The sequence below is a fragment of the Giraffa tippelskirchi genome, chromosome 7 (assembly GCF_054371585.1).
Source record: "Giraffa tippelskirchi isolate mGirTip1 chromosome 7, T2T-mGirTip1v1.2.pri, whole genome shotgun sequence".
In the NCBI taxonomy this organism is placed as follows: Eukaryota; Metazoa; Chordata; class Mammalia; order Artiodactyla; family Giraffidae; genus Giraffa; species Giraffa tippelskirchi.
In genome coordinates, this window is record NC_137281.1 from 6056330 (window position 1) to 6073542 (window position 17213).

General features: G+C 48.7%; 2 protein-coding genes across 6 annotated transcripts in view; one reads left to right on the forward strand and one right to left on the reverse strand.

Moving 5' to 3' along the window:
• The window catches only part of LOC145515137 (myeloid cell surface antigen CD33-like), a 19867-nt gene continuing 2654 nt past the window's right edge, over positions 1-17213 (reverse strand). The window contains exons 1-8 of one of the 5 annotated variants that reach the window (XM_081514823.1): positions 9869-9931; positions 9424-9804; positions 8942-9220; positions 8651-8695; positions 6908-7004; positions 6517-6573; positions 4717-4798; positions 1-508 (exon numbers count right to left, since the gene is read on the reverse strand). In XM_081514823.1, the coding sequence (XP_081370949.1) occupies positions 338-508; positions 4717-4798; positions 6517-6573; positions 6908-7004; positions 8651-8695; positions 8942-9220; positions 9424-9804; positions 9869-9902 (1146 nt within the window). In that variant the 5' untranslated portion in view covers positions 9903-9931 and the 3' untranslated portion in view covers positions 1-337. Of the gene's footprint in view, positions 509-4716; positions 4843-6516; positions 6574-6907; positions 7005-8650; positions 8696-8941; positions 9221-9423; positions 9805-9868; positions 9932-17213 lie in introns of those variants that run through there. The other 4 variants (XR_014060709.1, XM_081514825.1, XM_081514824.1 and 1 more) reach the window with 4 other exon arrangements.
• CEACAM18 (CEA cell adhesion molecule 18) overlaps positions 16548-17213 on the forward strand; it is a 13007-nt gene continuing 12341 nt past the window's right edge. The window contains exon 1 of the mRNA XM_081506114.1: positions 16548-16593. Within this exon, the coding sequence (XP_081362240.1) occupies positions 16548-16593 (46 nt within the window). The remainder of the gene's footprint in view (positions 16594-17213) is intronic.

A 17213-nucleotide genomic window follows, 5' to 3' on the forward strand; every position in this document is an offset into this window, starting at 1 on the left:
TTGCATATTTCGTACTTCCATTTAATCCTCACAACAGCCTTGTGAGGCTGGACTTCTCATGTCTGTTTCACCAAAGCAGGAAACCAAGGCATGGTCGATGGGGGTCAGGGTAGGTGGGTCACAAGATTATACTTTCTTAATAGATGAAAGAGCATGGATGTGATCCTAGGGCTCTGTGATTGCAAAGCCTAAGACATACAGCAGGAAACTTTCAGGCAGTAGTTCATGAACCCACTGCTGATGGGAATGTTAGGTCTCCAAGAATTAGCCTGTGGGTCCTCCTTGCTGCAGAGGATGTGGACGTCCCGACGCTGAGGCTCATACGGCCTTCGGGGCCTCACTTGGTTCTGATCTCTGCGTATTCCGAGTGAGGGCTCTTCTGAGGCTTCTCCCCACGGAAGATGATGGAGGAATAATGCAACTCCTGCTCCAACTCCAAAGAGGCGTTGGCCCCTGCGTAACTTGTAGGGTCAGGAGACTCCTCTGACTTGGATGCTTGCTGGTGACCCTGTGTGGAGAGCAAAGAAAGGGGTCACATCAAGGTAGTTTCAGGATGAGAAGGCAGAGAGGGCCCATAAAGTGAATTTGACTCTGGGACAAGCATTTATTCATTCTTCCATTCTGTTATTAAACATTTCTCAAGGTTCTGTTTATTCAGTCATCCAACAGATATAAGGCTACAGGTTGTTTTCCAACTCTACAGAACACTCACATAGACCTATGTAGAAAATAATATTATGTTACTGGCTCAGGGATTGAATCTACATCTGCCTCTCCTCCACTGTAGGCAGATTCTTTACCACTGAGCCACCTGGGGAGCCCTATGTAGAAAATATTATTATGCTACAGGGAAACTCTAAAGAAAGTAGCTACTTCCCAATGATAGAGACAAAATGAGGGACAGAATAGGTGATTAAACAGTTAATCCCACTAAGGGATTGTAAGTAGAAAAATATGGGAGACCCCTGTAAGTTAATGACTACTCGAGAAAACAGATTTCAGTTCAGTTCAGTCACTCAGTCATGTCCGACTCTTTGCGACCCCATGGACTGCAGCACGCCAGGCCTCCCTGTCCATCACTAACTCCCAGAGCTTACTCAAACTCATGTCCATTGAGTTGGTGATGCCATCCAACTATCTCATCCTCTGTTGTCCCCTTCTCCTTCTGCCCTCAATCTTTCCCAGCATCAAGGACTTCTCAAATGAGTCAGTTCTTTGTACCAGGTGGCCAAAGGATTGGAGTTTCAGCTTCAGCATCAGTCTTTCCCATGAATATTCAGGACTGATTTCCTTTAGGATACACTGGTTGAATCTCCTTGCAGTCCAAGGGACTCTCAAGAGTCTTCTCCAACACCACAGTTCAAAACCATCAATTCTTCGGCACTCAGCTTTCTCTATCGTCCAACTCTCACATCCATACATGACCACTGGAAAAACCATAGCTTTGACTAGACGGACCTTTGTTGGCAAAGTAATGTCTCTGCTTTTAATATTCTGTCTAGGTTAGTCATAACTTTTCTTCCAAGGAGGAAGCATCTTTTCATTTCATGGCTGCAGTCACCATCTGCAGTGATTTTGGAGCCCCCCAAAATAAAGTCAGCCACTGTTTCCACTGTTTCCCCATTTATTTGCCATAAAGTGATGGGACCAGATGCCATGATCTTAGTTTTCTGAATGTTGAGTTTTAAGGCAACTTTTTCACTCTCCTCTTTCACATTCATCAAGAGGCTCTTTAGTTCTTCTTTGCTTTCTGCCATAAGGGTGGTATCATCTGCATATCTGAGGCTGCGTATCTGAGGTTATTGATATTTCTCCCAACAATCTTGATTCCAGCTTGTGCTTCATCCAACCCGGTGTTTCTCATGATGTACTCTGCATATAAGTTAAATAAGTAAGGTGACAATATACAACCTTGATGTACTCCTTTTCCTACTTGGAACCAGTCTGTTGTTCCATGTCCAGACATATGCTGTCTGGACTGTTGCTTCCTGACCTGCATACAGATTTCTCAAGAGGCAGGTCTGGTATTCCCATCCCTTTAAGAATTTTCCAGAGTTTGATGTTGTCCACACAGTCAAAGGCTTTGGCATAGTCAATAAAGCAGAAGTAGATGTTTTTCTGGAATTCTCTTGCTTTTTCAATGATCCAATGGATATTGGCAATTTGATCTCTGGTTCCTCTGCCTTTTCTAAGTCCACCTTGAACATCTGAAGTTCATAGTTCACGTACTGTTGAAGCCTGGCTTGGAGAATTTTGAGCATTACTTTGCTAGTGTGTGAGATGAGTGCAATTGTGCAGTAGTTTGAACATTCTTTGGCATTGCCTTTCTTTGAGATTGGAATGAAAACTGACTTTTTCCAGTCCCATAGCCACTGCTGGGTTTTCCAAATTTGCTGGCATATTGAGTACAGCACTTTCACAGCATCATCTTTTAAGATTTGAAATAGCTCAACTGGAATTCCATCACCTCCACTAGCTTTGTTCGTAGTGAGGCTTCCTAAGGCCCACTTGACTTCACATTCCAGTATGTCTGGCTCTAGGTTGGTGATCGCATCATCGTGATTATCTGGGTCGTGAAGATCTTTTTTGTACAGTTCTTCTGTGTATTCTTGACACCTCTTCTTAATATCTTCTGCTTCTGTTAGGTCTATACCATTTCTGTTCTTTATTGTGCCCATCTTTGCATGAAATGTTCCCTTGGTATGTCATAATTTTCTTGAAGAGAACTTTAGACTTTCCCATTCTATTGTTTTCCTCTATTTCTTTGCACTGATCACTGAGGAAGGCTTTCTTATCTCTCCTTGCTATTCTTTGGAACTCTGCATTCAAATGGGTGTATGTTTCCTTTTCTCCTTTGCCTTTCACTTCTCTTCTATTCGCAGCTATTTGTAACGCTTCCTCAGACAACCATTTTGCCTTTTTGCATTTCTTTTCCTTGGGGATGGTGTTGATCCCTGCCTCCTGTACAATGTTAGGAACCTCCATCCATAGTTCTTCAGGCACTCTGTCTATCAAATCTAATCCCTTGAATCTATTTGTCTCTTCCACTGTATAATCATAAGGGATTTGATTTAGGTCATACCTGAATGGTCTAGTGATTTTTCCTACTTTCTTCAATTTGAGTCTGAATTTGGCAATAAGATGTTCATGGTCTGTGCCACAGTCAGCTACTGGTCTTGTTTTTGCTGACTGTATAGAACTTCTCCATTTTTGGCTGCAAAGAATATAATCAATCTGATTTCAGTATTGACCATCTGGTGATGTCCATGTGTAGACTCTTCTCTTGTGTTGTTGGAAGAGGGTTTTTGCTATGACCAATGCATTCTCTTGGCAAAACTCTATTAGCCTTTGCCCTGCTTCATTCTGTACTCCAAGACCAAATTTGCCTGTTACTCCAAGTATTTCTTGACTTCCTACTTTTGCATTCTAGTCCCCTATAATGAAAAGGACATCTTTTTTGGGTGTTAGTTCTATAAGGTCTTGTAGGTCTTCATAGAACCGTTCAACTTCAGCTTCTTCAGCATTACTGGTTGGGGCATAGACTTGTGTTACCATGACATTAAATGGTTTGCCTTGGAAATGAACAGAGATCATTCTGTCGTTTCTGAGATTGCATCCAAGTACTGCATTTCGGACTCTTTTGTTGACTATTATGGCTACTCCATTTCTTCTAAGGGATTCTTGCCCACAGTAGTAGATAGTCATCTGAGTTAAATTCACCCATTCAAGTCCATTTTTGGAGAAGGCAATGGCCCCCCACTCCAGTACTATTCCCTGGAGAATCCCATGGACAGAGGAGCCTAATGGGCTGCAGTCAATGGGGTCGCTAAGAGTCGGACATGACTGAGCGACTTCCCCTTCACTTTTTGCTTTCATGCATTGGAGAAGGAAATGGCAACCACACCAGTGTTCTTGCCTGGAAAATCTCAGGGACGGCAGAGCCTGGTGGGCTTCCGTCTATGGGGTCGCACAGAGTCGGACACAACTGAAGCGACTCAGCAGTAGCAGCAGCAGCAGTCCATTTTAGTTCACTGATTCCTGAAATGTCCACATTCACTCTTGCCATCTCCTGTTTGACCACTTCCAATTTGCCTTGATTCGTGGATCTAACATTCCAGGTTCCTATGCAATATTGCTCTTTACAACATCGGACCTTGCTTCCATCAGCAGTCACATCCACAACTGGGTGTTGTTTTTGCTTTGGCTCCGTCTCTTCATTCTTTCTGGAGTTATTTCTCCACTGATTTCCAGTAGCATATCGGGCACCTACTGACCTGGGGAGTTCATCTTTCAGTGTCCTATCTTTTTGCCTTTTCATACTATTCATGGGGTTCTCAAGGCAAGAATACTGAAGTGGTTTGCCATTCCCTTCTCTTGCTTAGCCACGAAACCAAGCAGGCTTGCTTAGCAACAAAACCGTGCAAAAGAAGCCCAAGACCTGCCCCTCAAACAATAAAACAATGGTGTGATTGTGTGGTGTGGCATGAACCCTCCTCTTGGGAACTTTAATAACTGTCTTTTCCATGGCAATCATCTCCTGATCTGTCAGCCTCACATATTTGAATAATAATGAATCCTACCTTTTCAAACAAGCAAGAAGGGGAAGAGGAAGAGCTCATTTCTGGGCATGCTGAAAGGAGCATGGCTATGGGCCACCCCACACACTGGGGGGATACACAGGGCAGGCTGCATTGCCAGGGTACCCATGTCACTCACCAGGGAAGCTGGCTCTGCGGCAGAGTAGATGTCCTCCATGTCCACTGCGGTCTTGGCTACCTTCTTCCTGTAGGTCTTCACTCTGATGAGACAGAGGGCCTGTGACACAGGGTCACTCTTTTGAGGCTGGAGTGAGTGATTAATGCAGGTCAACTGTAGGGCCAGACCAATATATCCAAAGAAAACCACAATTCAAAAAGATACATGCATCCCAATGTTCATTGCAGCACTATTTAAAATAGCCAGGACACGGAAGCAACCTAAATGTGCCTTGAGAGAGGAATGGATAAAGGAGATGTGGTGCCTGTATACTATGGAATATTGAATGCATGTATGCTAAGTCATTTCAGTCCTGTCCAACTGTTTGCGACCCTATGGACTGTAGCCCACCCGGCTCTTCTTCCGTGGGATTCTCCAGGCAAGAATACTGGAGTGGGTTGCTGTGCCCTCCTCCAGGGGATCTTCCTGACCCAGGGATTGAATCCATGTATCTTACACAAAGTAAGCCGAGACATTACTTTGCCAACAAAGGTCCATCTAGTCAAGGCAATGGTTTTTCCGGTAGTCATGAATGGATGTGAGAGTTGGACTATAGAGAAAGCTGAGCGCTGAAGAATTGATGCTTTTGAACTGTGGTGTTGGAGAAGACTCTTGAGAGTCCCTTGGACTGCAAGGAGACCCAACCAGTCCATCCTAAAGGAGATCAGTCCTGAGTGTTCATTGGAAGGACTGATGTTGAAGCTGAAACTCCAATCCTTTGGCCACCTGATGCGAAGAGCTGACTCATTTGAAAAGACCCTGATGCTGGGAAAGATTGAGGGCAGGAGGTTAAGGGGACAACAGAGGGTGAGATTTTTGGATGGCATCACCAACTCGATGGACACGAGCTTGAGTAAACTCCGGGAGTTGGTGATGGACAGGGAAGCCTGGCGTGCTGTGGCCCATGGAGTCACAAAGAGTCGGACATGACTGAGCGACTGAACTGAATTAATCTTATGTCTTCTGCATTGAAGGTGGGTTCTTTACCACTAACACCACCTGGGAAGCCCTATAATGGAATATTACTGGCCATAAAAAAGAATGAAATGCCATTCTGCAGCAACATGGATGGACCTAAAGATTATCACACTAAGTGAGGTAAGTCAGACAATTATTGGTTGCTCATTCATGTCCAACTCTTTGCAACCCCTTGGATTGTAACTCACTAGGCTACTTTGTCCATGGAATTCTCCAGGAAAGAATATTGGAGTGGGTTGCCATTTCCTTCTCCAGTGGACCTTCCTGACCCAGGAATCGAATCCAGGTCTCCTGCATTGCAGGCAGATTATTTACCATCTGAGCCACTAGCGAAGCCTGAAGTCAGACAGAGAAAGACAAATATATGATATCACTTAAATGTGAAATCTAAAAAAAATGGTACAAATGGACTTATTCACAAAACAGAAATAGAGTCACAGATGTAGAAAGCAAACTAATGGCTACCAGGGCAGAAAACAGGGGGAGGGATAAATTGTGAGATTGGGATTGACATATACACACTTCTATGCATAAAATGGGCTTTTCTGGTGGCTCAGTGGTAAAGACTCTGCCTGCCAATGCAGGAGATGCAGGTTTGATCCTTGGGTTGGGAAGATCCCCTGGGGAAGGAAATGCATAACCCACTCCAGTGTTCTTGCCTGGAGAATCCCATGGACAGAGGAGCCTGGTGGGCTGCAGTCCACGGGGTCCCAAGGAGTCGGACATAACTTAGAGACTGAGCAGGAGCATGATGCATAAGATAGATAAGTCATAAGAACCTACTGTACAGCACAGGGAACTCTACTCGATGCTCTGCAATGATTTATATGGGAAAAGGATCTGAAAAAGAGTGGATATAGGTATATGCATAATGGATTCACTTTGATGTATACCTGAAATTAACACAGCATTATAAACCAACTATACTCCAATAAAAATTTCAAAAGAGTAGAGTAAGTCCAGGAGCCTTTATCACAAAACTGGAACAAGGCATTCCACCCCCAGCCCACTGGGTCCTGAATGTCTAGGACCAGGGCTGGGAGCACTGTCATGTCTGGCTAGGTGGCTACTAGCTGGATTCTCATTACCCCTGCAACCCCGCCCTTGCTCTGGGTCCTCGAAATCCCTCCAGGCCCCTCTTCTCCTCCACTGGCCCACACCCAGCCCAGCTCACACAAAGAAGATGAGGCCGAAGCAGAGAAGAAGCAGCATGGTGACACCAGCTCCCGCGATGGCCCCCTTGGTCACTCCTGCCCCGGTCCTTGATTCCCCTGCAGGCGAGAGAGACACTTGGAGAGGATTCCAACCGTGACTCCTCTCCTCAGCACACAGAGGGGTATCCCCCCGCCCCCCGTGCAGGGTCCAGCCCCTCGGTTCCCCCTCCCCTCTCAGAACCTCAGCCTTCTGCAGAAGGGCACAGTCTAAGCAGCACTGCCTCTCCAGTCCTCACTCTTCCAACAAACTTCAGCTCTCCTTGGAGTCAGCTACTTCTCTACTCAAGGTCTCTACGTAACAGACCCCAGACCCGGCCACAGTAGAACCATGAAGCTCTGAGCCCCGTGGACATTCCAGACAGACAGACAGACAGCGAGCCTTTGGGGGATGCTGAAAGGCCTTGCCCCTCCTTCCTTCCAGGGAGGGTGTCTAAATCTGCTCTCCTGGCCTCTGTTGGCACTGTCACTCAGAATTCACGATGGTGTTTTGAGCCTCCAGAAGGAAGTGGAAGAAGGAACCTTCTCAGACCTTCATAGCAGACCCAGATGGTGCTCCTGGCCCTGCCTGGCCAAGCCTCCTGGGACCCCAACACTCAAGATGAGGTATGTACATCTGGACATTTCTTGTGATTGATTGGATGGGCACTGCTGAGAGACTGCTGATGGGGCTCACTGTCCAGTTGTCATGACCCGTGGGACTGGAGCAACGAGGGGAGCGCTGGGCTCCAGAGAGGGGTCAGGGTGAGGTCTGGGGGTGGGTGGTGCTGACAGCCCCATTTTTGGGGCCACAAAACATGCCTCAAAGTGACATTAGGGGCAGTGAAACCACTCTGGGTGACACTTTAATGGTGGATACATGTCATTACATCTTTGTCCAAACCCATGAAATGTACCCCAAGTGGCACAATGGTAAAGAATCCACCTACCCATGCAGAAGATGCAACAGACACAGGTTCCGTCCCTGGATCAGGAAGATCCCCTGGAGTAGGATATGGCAACCCACTCCAGTATCCTCGCCTGGAAAATTCTATGGCCAGAAGGACCTGGGCAACTACAGTCCAGGGGTGGCAAAGTGCTAGACATGACTGAGCGCGCGCACACACACACACACACACACACACGAAGCGTGCAATGCCAAGAGTGAACTCTAACATCAGTCATGGACTTTGGTTGAAAAGGATGTGTCAATGGAAGTTCACTGTAACACGTACCCTAGGAGCGGGGGGATGTTGGTAAAGGAGAGGCTGTGTGTGTGTAAGAAAGCGCCGGAAGGGCAGGGGAAGTCTCTTTATCTTCTGATCACTTCTGCTGTGAACCTCAATGTGTTCCTCAAAATAAAGTCTAATTCATAAAAAAAAAAAAAATGCCCGCCGAGGACTTCAGTGATTGGTGGAGGATAAAGAGCATATTTAGTCTCAATCTGTTCCTCAAACTAAAGTCTAATTTAAAAAACTGTCTGCCAAGGACTTCAGTGATTGGTGAAGGGCAAAGAGCATGTTTAGAATGGGTGGGGAGGAAGGTGTTGGGTCACTTGGCAAGACCAGAGTTGGAGGATATTGGGGGTGAGACCTAATGGGGGCTTCTGTCTCAATGCACGATGCCACTCAGACCTCATCATTTGAATGTGGAAAGTACAGCTCTGAGCCAAGCTGGCAGAGACCCCACTCCAGGCAATTCCCCATGGGGGAGGGGCTCCTTCCTACCCGTGCCATCCCTTCTGCAGATATTGCTTGGGTTCTGTGAAGCACCTAGGACAGGAAGAGAGCATTTCCCTCTTCAGTGGGGAGGAGGAGGGGAATGGAGTGAGACAAGTGTAGACATCCCCTCCCCACACACACAAACCCAGAAACCACAAAAATCCGGGAGGGACAGGCCTTACGTCCCTCCAGCCCCCTCCCCAGCTGGGCCTCCAGGACAAGAGCACCTCGCATCCCTAGCCTGGCCCCCCTGCCCGCACACCCTCAGGCCCCCTGGGGTCCTCACCCCTCACTCACAGGTGACATTGAGCAGGATGGTCCGCTCCACCATCACCCCACTTCTGGGGAACTTCACCTGACAGGTGAGCCTGGTGCCGTGGTCCTGGGGCCGTGTGGTGAGGGTGAGCACCGACGAGAAGGGGGTCCTGGGGCCCAGGGAGCTGTGGGCAGCTGACGTCCAGGAGAAGATGGGGGGCGTGGCCCGCTCACAGGCCCAGGGCACAGAGCAGGTCAGGTTCCCGGGGCGCCCGCACTCCAGGGTCCCCGGGCTGAGGACGTGGGGCTGGTGGGTGAGGGCTGGTGAGAGGAGGGGGAGACGGGGGATCCGGAGGAGGCTTTGAGATGTGGCCCCCAGAGAAGCTTCAGGCTTCAGTCCAGCCGCTCCCTCTGAGCCCCCACCTGCTTTACCCTCCGCGCCCTCCCAGGAGGGGCCCCCACCCCAGCCCTGCCCTGCGATCCCCATGTCCCCCACTGTGGCCTCTCCTAGATCCACTGCTTACCTGTCACATTCAAGAAGAGCTGTTCAGACATGTAATTCCATTTCCTTCTTCCTCTTTCCACACGAAAAAAGTAGGAACCTCTGTCGCTCTTCCTGGCGTCTCTGATCTCCAGGGAGCAGCTGTTGATCCCGGGGTCCCCGAGGAGGTGGAATCGGCCCTGGGTCTCCTCCTGAACTTCACGATCTAATTTGTTTGTGGCCACGGGGGCATCCATGAATATATAGGCCCCTTTCCGGAACCAGAAGCCGTGAACAGGGGTAGAACCACTGTGGAAGTCCCGGGGATAGTAGACAGAGCAGGGCACGCGGACACACAGGCCCTCCTGCACCGACACAGTCGGCTGCACGTCCAGCTGGTATCTTGAATTATAAGCCAGGGACCCTGCGGGGGAGAGAGGATCAGCCGAGCCCCCGTCCTGCTCACCCCCGCCCCGCTGTCCACTCACCTGCCCAAAGCAGCGGCAGCAGCAGCGGCAGCATGTCTGAGCCGGAGGGTGTCTGTGCGTCCTGTGTGTGAAAAGAGAAGGGGAGGCGAGAGGGAGGTAGGGCTGCGGGGAGACCGGAGCGAAGCTGGGAGAAGCAAGACTCTGTTCACAGAAGAGGAACTTCAGAGCTGGAGTTCGTCCCCCCTCCACACACAGCGGACAGGACACCCCTGGGCCCAGAGACCCCGGAGACCTGCCCAGAGAGGAGCATACAAGGAGGGGACCCCTGTCCTGTACCCCATCTCAGGCTCATCCATCCAGCGGTGCAGCAGTGATGAGGAATGTGGCTTATTAACCTCTGGACCTTGGTGGAGGCGCCTCCTGACCTGTCATGGGTGCACCAGGGGGGTCTGCAGACCTCAGAGACATGTGGGGTCGGGGGGTGGCAGTGGGGGGGATGTGGTAGATGTCTGGATGGCTGGGTCCTGCTGTCCTGGCCAGGGAGGATAACCCTGTTGTGCAGACCGGTGGTTCTTACCCCTGCCCCAAAACGCTAGGGGACATTTGGATATTGGCTGAAACTGGCATCTGATGGGTGTGGGCAGAGGCCAGAGAAGCTTCTTAACATGCTATAATCCACCCCCAGCCCCTACTCCTGCGACAGAAATCATCCAGCCCCAAAGTCAACAGTGCTGGGACTGAGAAACCCTAGTCTAGAACCTAGAGGTCCTCAGTTCTTCCAGGTGTGGAGCTGACATTGAGTAAGACCCTAAGGGCCTTTCCCAGAGACCGACCACCCCACGACCCCTGCCTCTCATTTATAAAAGAAAGCTTTAGCCTCCTAAAGTGAATGTAAAACTGTTAGTCACTCAGTCATGTCCGACCCTTTGCACCCATGGACTGCAGCACGCCAGGCTTCCCTGCCCTTCACCATCTCTTTGAGGTTGCTCAAACTCATGTCCATTGAGTCGGTGATGCCATCCAACCATCTCATCCTCTGTCGTCCCCTTCTCTTCTTGCCTTCAATCTTTCCCAGCATCAGGGTCTTCTTCCAAGGAGTCAATTCTTTTCATCAAGTGCGCACAGTAGAGGGAATGGGAAGGGCCAAGCTCTTTTCTGGGATTGTCTGATGTCTAGGTTCCCTCTTTCAAGGAACCAATAGCCCTGTGAGCAAGAGGAAGTCCTGACAGAAGTGTGTGTGTGTGTGTGTGTGTGTGTGTGTGTGTGTGTGCAGAAGAGGAACCTCAGACCTCCTCTCATTGCAGCTTGGCAGTCTTGGGAGATGGTGCTCATTTACCCATCTTTCAGAGAGATGCTGCAGTCCAGAGAGGGCAACGAACAACCCAAGGCACTTGGGAAGCTGGGCCCTGCTGCCCCCTCTCCTGGCTGCCTCCCTGCATCCTGTCCTTTGGAACCTGCTCTGCATTCCAGGGGCTTCCTCATAGCTCAGTAGGTAAAGAATCTGCCTGCAATGCAGGAGATCCAGGTTCAATTCCTGAGTCAGGAAGATCCCCTGGAGAAGGAAATGGCAACCCATTCCAGTATTCTTGCCTGGAGAATCCCATGGACAGAGGAGCCTGGCAGGCTACAGTCCCTGGGGTCGCAATGTTGTGGCCACGCATTCCAGAAACAAATTCACTCAGAAGGACAATGCAGGTAGTGGAGTGCAGTTTATTACACCGCCGGGCCCAAGGCAGAGTTTCCTCTTAGCCAAGGACACCGACCAGCTTTTGTGAAAACCTTATATACCTAAGTGTATGTGCCCAAACCCACCTCCCCAAATTCCCTGAAACTAGTCTGAAGAAAGGAAAAGAAAGATACAATCAAAGTTAACCCATGATTCACATGCCTTAAGCCTAGGTAGTTCAGTTCAGTTCAGTCTCTCAGTCGTGTCCGACTCTTTGCGACCCTGTGAACCGCAGCACACCAGGCCTCCCTGTCCATCACCAAATCCCAGAGTCCACCCAAATCCATGTCCATCGAGTCGGTGATGCCATCCAGCTATCTCATCCTCTGTCATCCCCTTCTCCTCCTGCCCTCAATCTTTCCCAGCATCAGGGTCTTTTCCAATGAGTCAGCCCTTCGCATCAGGTGGCCAAAGTATTGGAGTTTCAGCTTCAACATCAGTCCTTCCAATGAACACCCAGGACTGATTTCTTTTAGGATGGACTGGTTGGGTCTCCTTGCAGTCCAAGGGACTCTCAAGAGTCTTCTCCAACACCACAGTTCAAAACCATCAATTCTTCGACACTCAGCTTTCTTTATAGTCCAACTCTCAGATCCATACATGACCACTGGAAAAACCATAGCTTTGACTAGACGGACCTTTGTTGGCAAAGTAATGTCTCTGCTTTTTAATATGCTGTCTATATTGGTCATAACTTTCCTTCCAAGGAGTAAGCGTCTTTTAATTTCATGGCTGCAGTCGCCATCTGCTGTGATTTTGGAGCCCCCCAAAATAAAGTCAGCCACTGTTTCCACTGTTTCCTCATCTATCTGCCATGAAGTGATGGGACCAGATGCCATGATCTTAGTTTTCTGAATGTTGAGCTTTAAGCCAACTTTTTCACTCTCCTCTTTCACTTTCATCAAGAGGCTCTTTAGTTCTTCTTCACTTTCTGCCATAAGGGTGGTGTCATTTGCATATCTGAGGTTATTGATAGTTAACAGTGGACAATTATCAATAGGCCTGTGGTCATTCCCCAATAAGCATAATAGAATGTATGATTCTATTCAGTTCCACAGATAATTTGGATATGCTTTTAGGCGATGGAAAGCCCTGGGGCTCTTCCTTCTGGGTGCCTGGTTTTTCAGTTGGTATGTCTTTTCCATAGATACTGGGCATATAGCTCAAAGTCCACAGTCTGGCCCAAGATGGAGGCCTGCTTTCAAGACAGAGCCTGTTCTGTTTCCTCCTTCAGCAAGAGTCGGACACAACTTAGTGACTAAACCACACCGCACTGCGTACCAGGGAGCAAGGCGCTCTGGGGCATGTATCAGAGTTACTACTTTTCATCACTTGCCTGCGGGCTCGGTCACTTCAGTTGTGTCCAACTGTGTGACCCCTTGGACTGTAGCCCGTCAGGCTTCTCTGTCCATGGCATTTCCCAGGCAAGAATACGGGAGTGGGTTGCCATGTTGACCAAGATCAGGGTGGCCGAGTTTCACAACTCCACGGCTCCCCCTGCTAGTCTCATGCACTTGGGGTGATGGGACTTTGCCTAGGCAGGTCTAGGAGGACAGTGGCTGGAAGTTATTAGGGCTCCACCTGTTTGGAGTCACACAAAGGGCCCAGGTTAATATTCCTGGTGCTTTCCAGGCCTAATAAATAGGTAGGGGTGGAAATTTATTAATGTCCGTGGCTCAATTAGTAAAGAATCTGTCCTCAATGCGGGAGACCCAGATTTGATCCCTGGATTGGGAAGATCCCCTAGAGGAGGGCATGGCAAGCCACTCCAGTATCCTTGCCTAAAAAATCCTGTGGACAGAGGAGCCTGGTGGGCTATACAGTCCATGGGGTTGCAAAGAGTCGGACACGATTGTAATGACTTAGCATGCACACATGCTGACTGCACCTGGTAGAAATTTGCCCTGGGAGAGGCTGTGACATTTTGCTCTTCCAATAAAAAAGAACAAAGCTGAGCTCCAGAAAGAGATTAAGGACTCTATGAGACAGCTTCCCTGGGTGTCACCTGCCCCCAGGTGAGCTCTGGGGCTGGCTAAGGGGAGCCACATCCCGTATTGTTGCAGGGAAAAGCCAATTCTGATTCCAGGTTGGGACTGTTTCTTTGACTCATTTTTCGTTATTTTTGTTATTATGATCATACACAATGGCCTGCCTCAGAGAATCTGTCCCTCACCTAACTGTTAAAACTAAAGAGCTCTTGTTCAGGACTCTGTCCCCCTGTGGATGGCTACAGGAAGGAGGAAATTAACACATCCTCTGCCTGAGGCTTGCCATTCTAGGAGATATTTGCAAGATTAATGACCTTTTTACTTTGTCTCCTCACCTCCCCCCTGCCCCAGTCTCTGATCTATAGAAGATCCAGGCATCTAGACCCCAATAAGAAGGTTATTTTTACACTTAAGTCTGCCGTCTTCTTGGTCCAGGGGCTTTCTGAATAAAGCTGTATCCCTTGCGTCAACAGCCTTGTCTCCAATTCACTGGCCTGTCATGTGGTGAGCAGAGCGAGCTTGGACTCGGTAGCAGTATTAGTAGGTCTTTCTGGAGGGAATCAGTTCCCCAGTATTTTCAGATGTCTCTGATACAGAGTCTGATGACGTAGGAAACCTCAGGTTCCTGACTCCAAGTTATAGGGAATTCAGGATGGAACAGATCAGCCCAGCTCCAGGTCTGCTTAAGGACAGGAGAGTGAGTCTCTGGAGGATGGAATGAATTCCAAACCTGTAGGCACCTCCCAAGGGGAAAGGGCCTCCTGAGGGTCTCATTGCTTTAAATTCTTAGGTTCTTTCATGCGTGCTTGCTGCCCAATTTCCGTCATGTCTGACTCTTTGGGACCCCACGGACTGTGGCCCACCAGGCTCCTCTGTCCATGGGATTCTTCTGTCAAGAAACCGGAGTGGGTGGCCCTTTCCTCCTCCAGGGGATCTTCCTGACCTAGGGATCGAACTCGTATCTCTTATATCTCCTGCATCAGCAGGCAGGTTTTTGTTTTTTTTTTACCACTAGCACCACCTGGGAAGCCCCTTAACTCCTGCAGTGAACTGGAACTGGGCTCTGAATGAAACCAGTTCTATCTGAGCCACCAGGAAAGCCCACTAAAGGTTATACTCATAAATCAATTGCAGTAAAGAGTTTACTTATGGTGGAAGGGATGCCCACAACATATGAGTGTTAGGAATAACAGTGTCAAAGTTTGGCAGTTCTGTTTATTCCTTGAAGATCTGAGAAACACTTTCATACTCAGTGCCAAGTTGGCAGTGTTAGCAGGGGCTGGTACAAGGTCCTTGAGTTGTGCCCAACTCTCCGAGATTCTATGCGCCATAGCCCACCAGGCTCCTCTGTCCAAGGGATTCTCCAGGCAAGAATACTGGAATGGGTTGCCATGCCCTCCTGCTGGGGATCTTCCCAACCGAGGGATCGAATGTGCCAACTGGGAAGCACTGAAGGACTTCTTACCTATAGGATATTAATTCTGAAAAGTGATTTTGAGAGATCCATTTGCATTTTTTAAGTCTTTATGTGTTTTTTAACTTTACTTATTTATTTATTTGGCTGTGCTGGGTCTTCACTGCTGTGTGGGCTTTTCTCTAGTTGTGGTGAGTGGGGGCTTCTCTAGCTGTGGGGCACTGGCTTCTCATCAAGGGGGCTTCTCTTGTTGCAGAACACGGGCTTTTAGGGAGCTCCCCTAGAGTGAGAGAGCTGTTTTTCCAGATTAGCTAAATCTTCAACAGAGTTTACCACCCTGTCCTGGTCCAAGAGAGGTCCCGGTTCAGCCCATTAGCAAACATAGAATTAAAAGCTACCTGGTTGGAATCAACATCTGAAGGAAGATCAGAATATCCTTTAAAGTAACCTGAAGCTAACTGTGATAGTCATAAATGTTTGGCAAGTGCAGAGAAAAAGAGCGAGTCAGGCAGTCAGGCAAGAAAAGGGAAATTTATTAGATGGAAAAAAGAGGGTGACTGGCCCTTAAGGAGAACCAGCGTCCTCCCTTTCTGACGGAGTCCTTCTTATACCCCATCAATGAAAAATTCTCTGAAGGGATGGTCACGTAGCCAGAGGTCTGGAATCTGGTGGTCTCACAGCTTTGAGAAGATAGGCACCAGTGAGACAACAGGATGCCATTTGGACAATTTGGTCATTCTCAAGGATCACTGTGATTTATCCTTTGTTTGTGAGGTTGACAAAATGAGCCATCTTATCAGTGAGACCCCATGTGGGCCCTATCAATAAACAGGTTCATCAGATTTGTGTGTTCAAGCCTGAATTTTGTTGAATCAACAGGCTTTGGAAAAACCCTAGGAATCACATGAAGAAGTGGCCCGGTGATTGCCCAAGCCTGACCACATATTAAGTTAGCAGGCTGGCCTCCTCACAGTAACCCTAGAGACCTCTCAGGCTTTTCCCACTTAGTGGCTTTCATGCAATGGTGAAGTCACTGGCAAGCCTTCACTTACAAGCATATGAACTAACTGATGAGTTGGCGAAACCGGGGTGATAAGTTAGGCTGACTATATTGAAGGGTATCCACTTAAAGCAAAACACAGAGCATCTAAAAAGTTTTATTCAGGGTCCTCCTGAGGACTGTAGCCTGGGAGATAGCTCTGAGGAACTGCTCCAAAGAAGAAGGGGAGGAGCCAGTGTGTATTTGAATTTGGCGGTTGGGAGAGATGTGTCATCTAGCATACATCTTAGTAACTGATCACCGCTCATCACAAAGAACAGATATACCAAGTTAATGATTGTAGAGGTTTTTTTGAGTATGACTGATGCTGAAGTCTGGGATCATTGAAATTCTTCCTGAGCTATGCCTCTTGGGGCCTGATTATCCAAAGCACAGAGTACCTCATCCTGAATTCCTCTCAGGGTGCACTGTCCGTGGGAGACTGCAGCAGGTAGTGACTGAAAACCCCCGTACAACTAGGTGATGAGTGATGCTGTTTGTTCTGTTTTTGGTCACAGGTGGTCCAATTATGTTTTAAGAAAAGTAGGCTGGGATATCAAAAATTCCACATAATGGTCACTGATATTCTAAATCGCCAGGTGGCCAAGGTCCTTCCTTGTGGGTATCAAGTCCTAAAGATAATCGCCCACTCAGAAGAGTGTCTCCTCCCCAGCCCCTCCCACCGAGTGGTACAGAGTCCATCTCTGAGCAGGAAGGAGATGGAGACCACAGCTCAAGGCCTGAGACACCGCAGGTCTGTAAAAGGGCACAGGAAGTGGCCAGGTCCCTGGAGAGATCCCTCCAGCAGGAGGACTAGAGTGACTCATGGACCTTTCCAGACCCAGGTGCAGACTCGGGAGAAAACTAGTCCTGTGGGTAAGAGAGTCGGGCTAGCATGGTGAGGGGGCAGGTGGAGAAGGGAGTGACCCAGGACCTCAGCAGGACTTTCATGAACTCACACACATGGGCATGGCTTGCCCAACACACACACACACACACACACACACACACACACACACACAGATAGCATTCATCTCTACCCACCACAAAGCATGATGAAATTGAACCCCAATGCACACCTCCCAGCAATCACTTCCTCTGGGCTCACCTCCTCTGCCCTGATCCCCTCCACTGCCTCTCTGGCAGGACCCCTCCCAATCCCTCACTTACCCCCAAAACACTCTGCTTCCTCCTGATACTGACCACTCTCTTGTTTCCCTGGTTGCCACGTATACTGT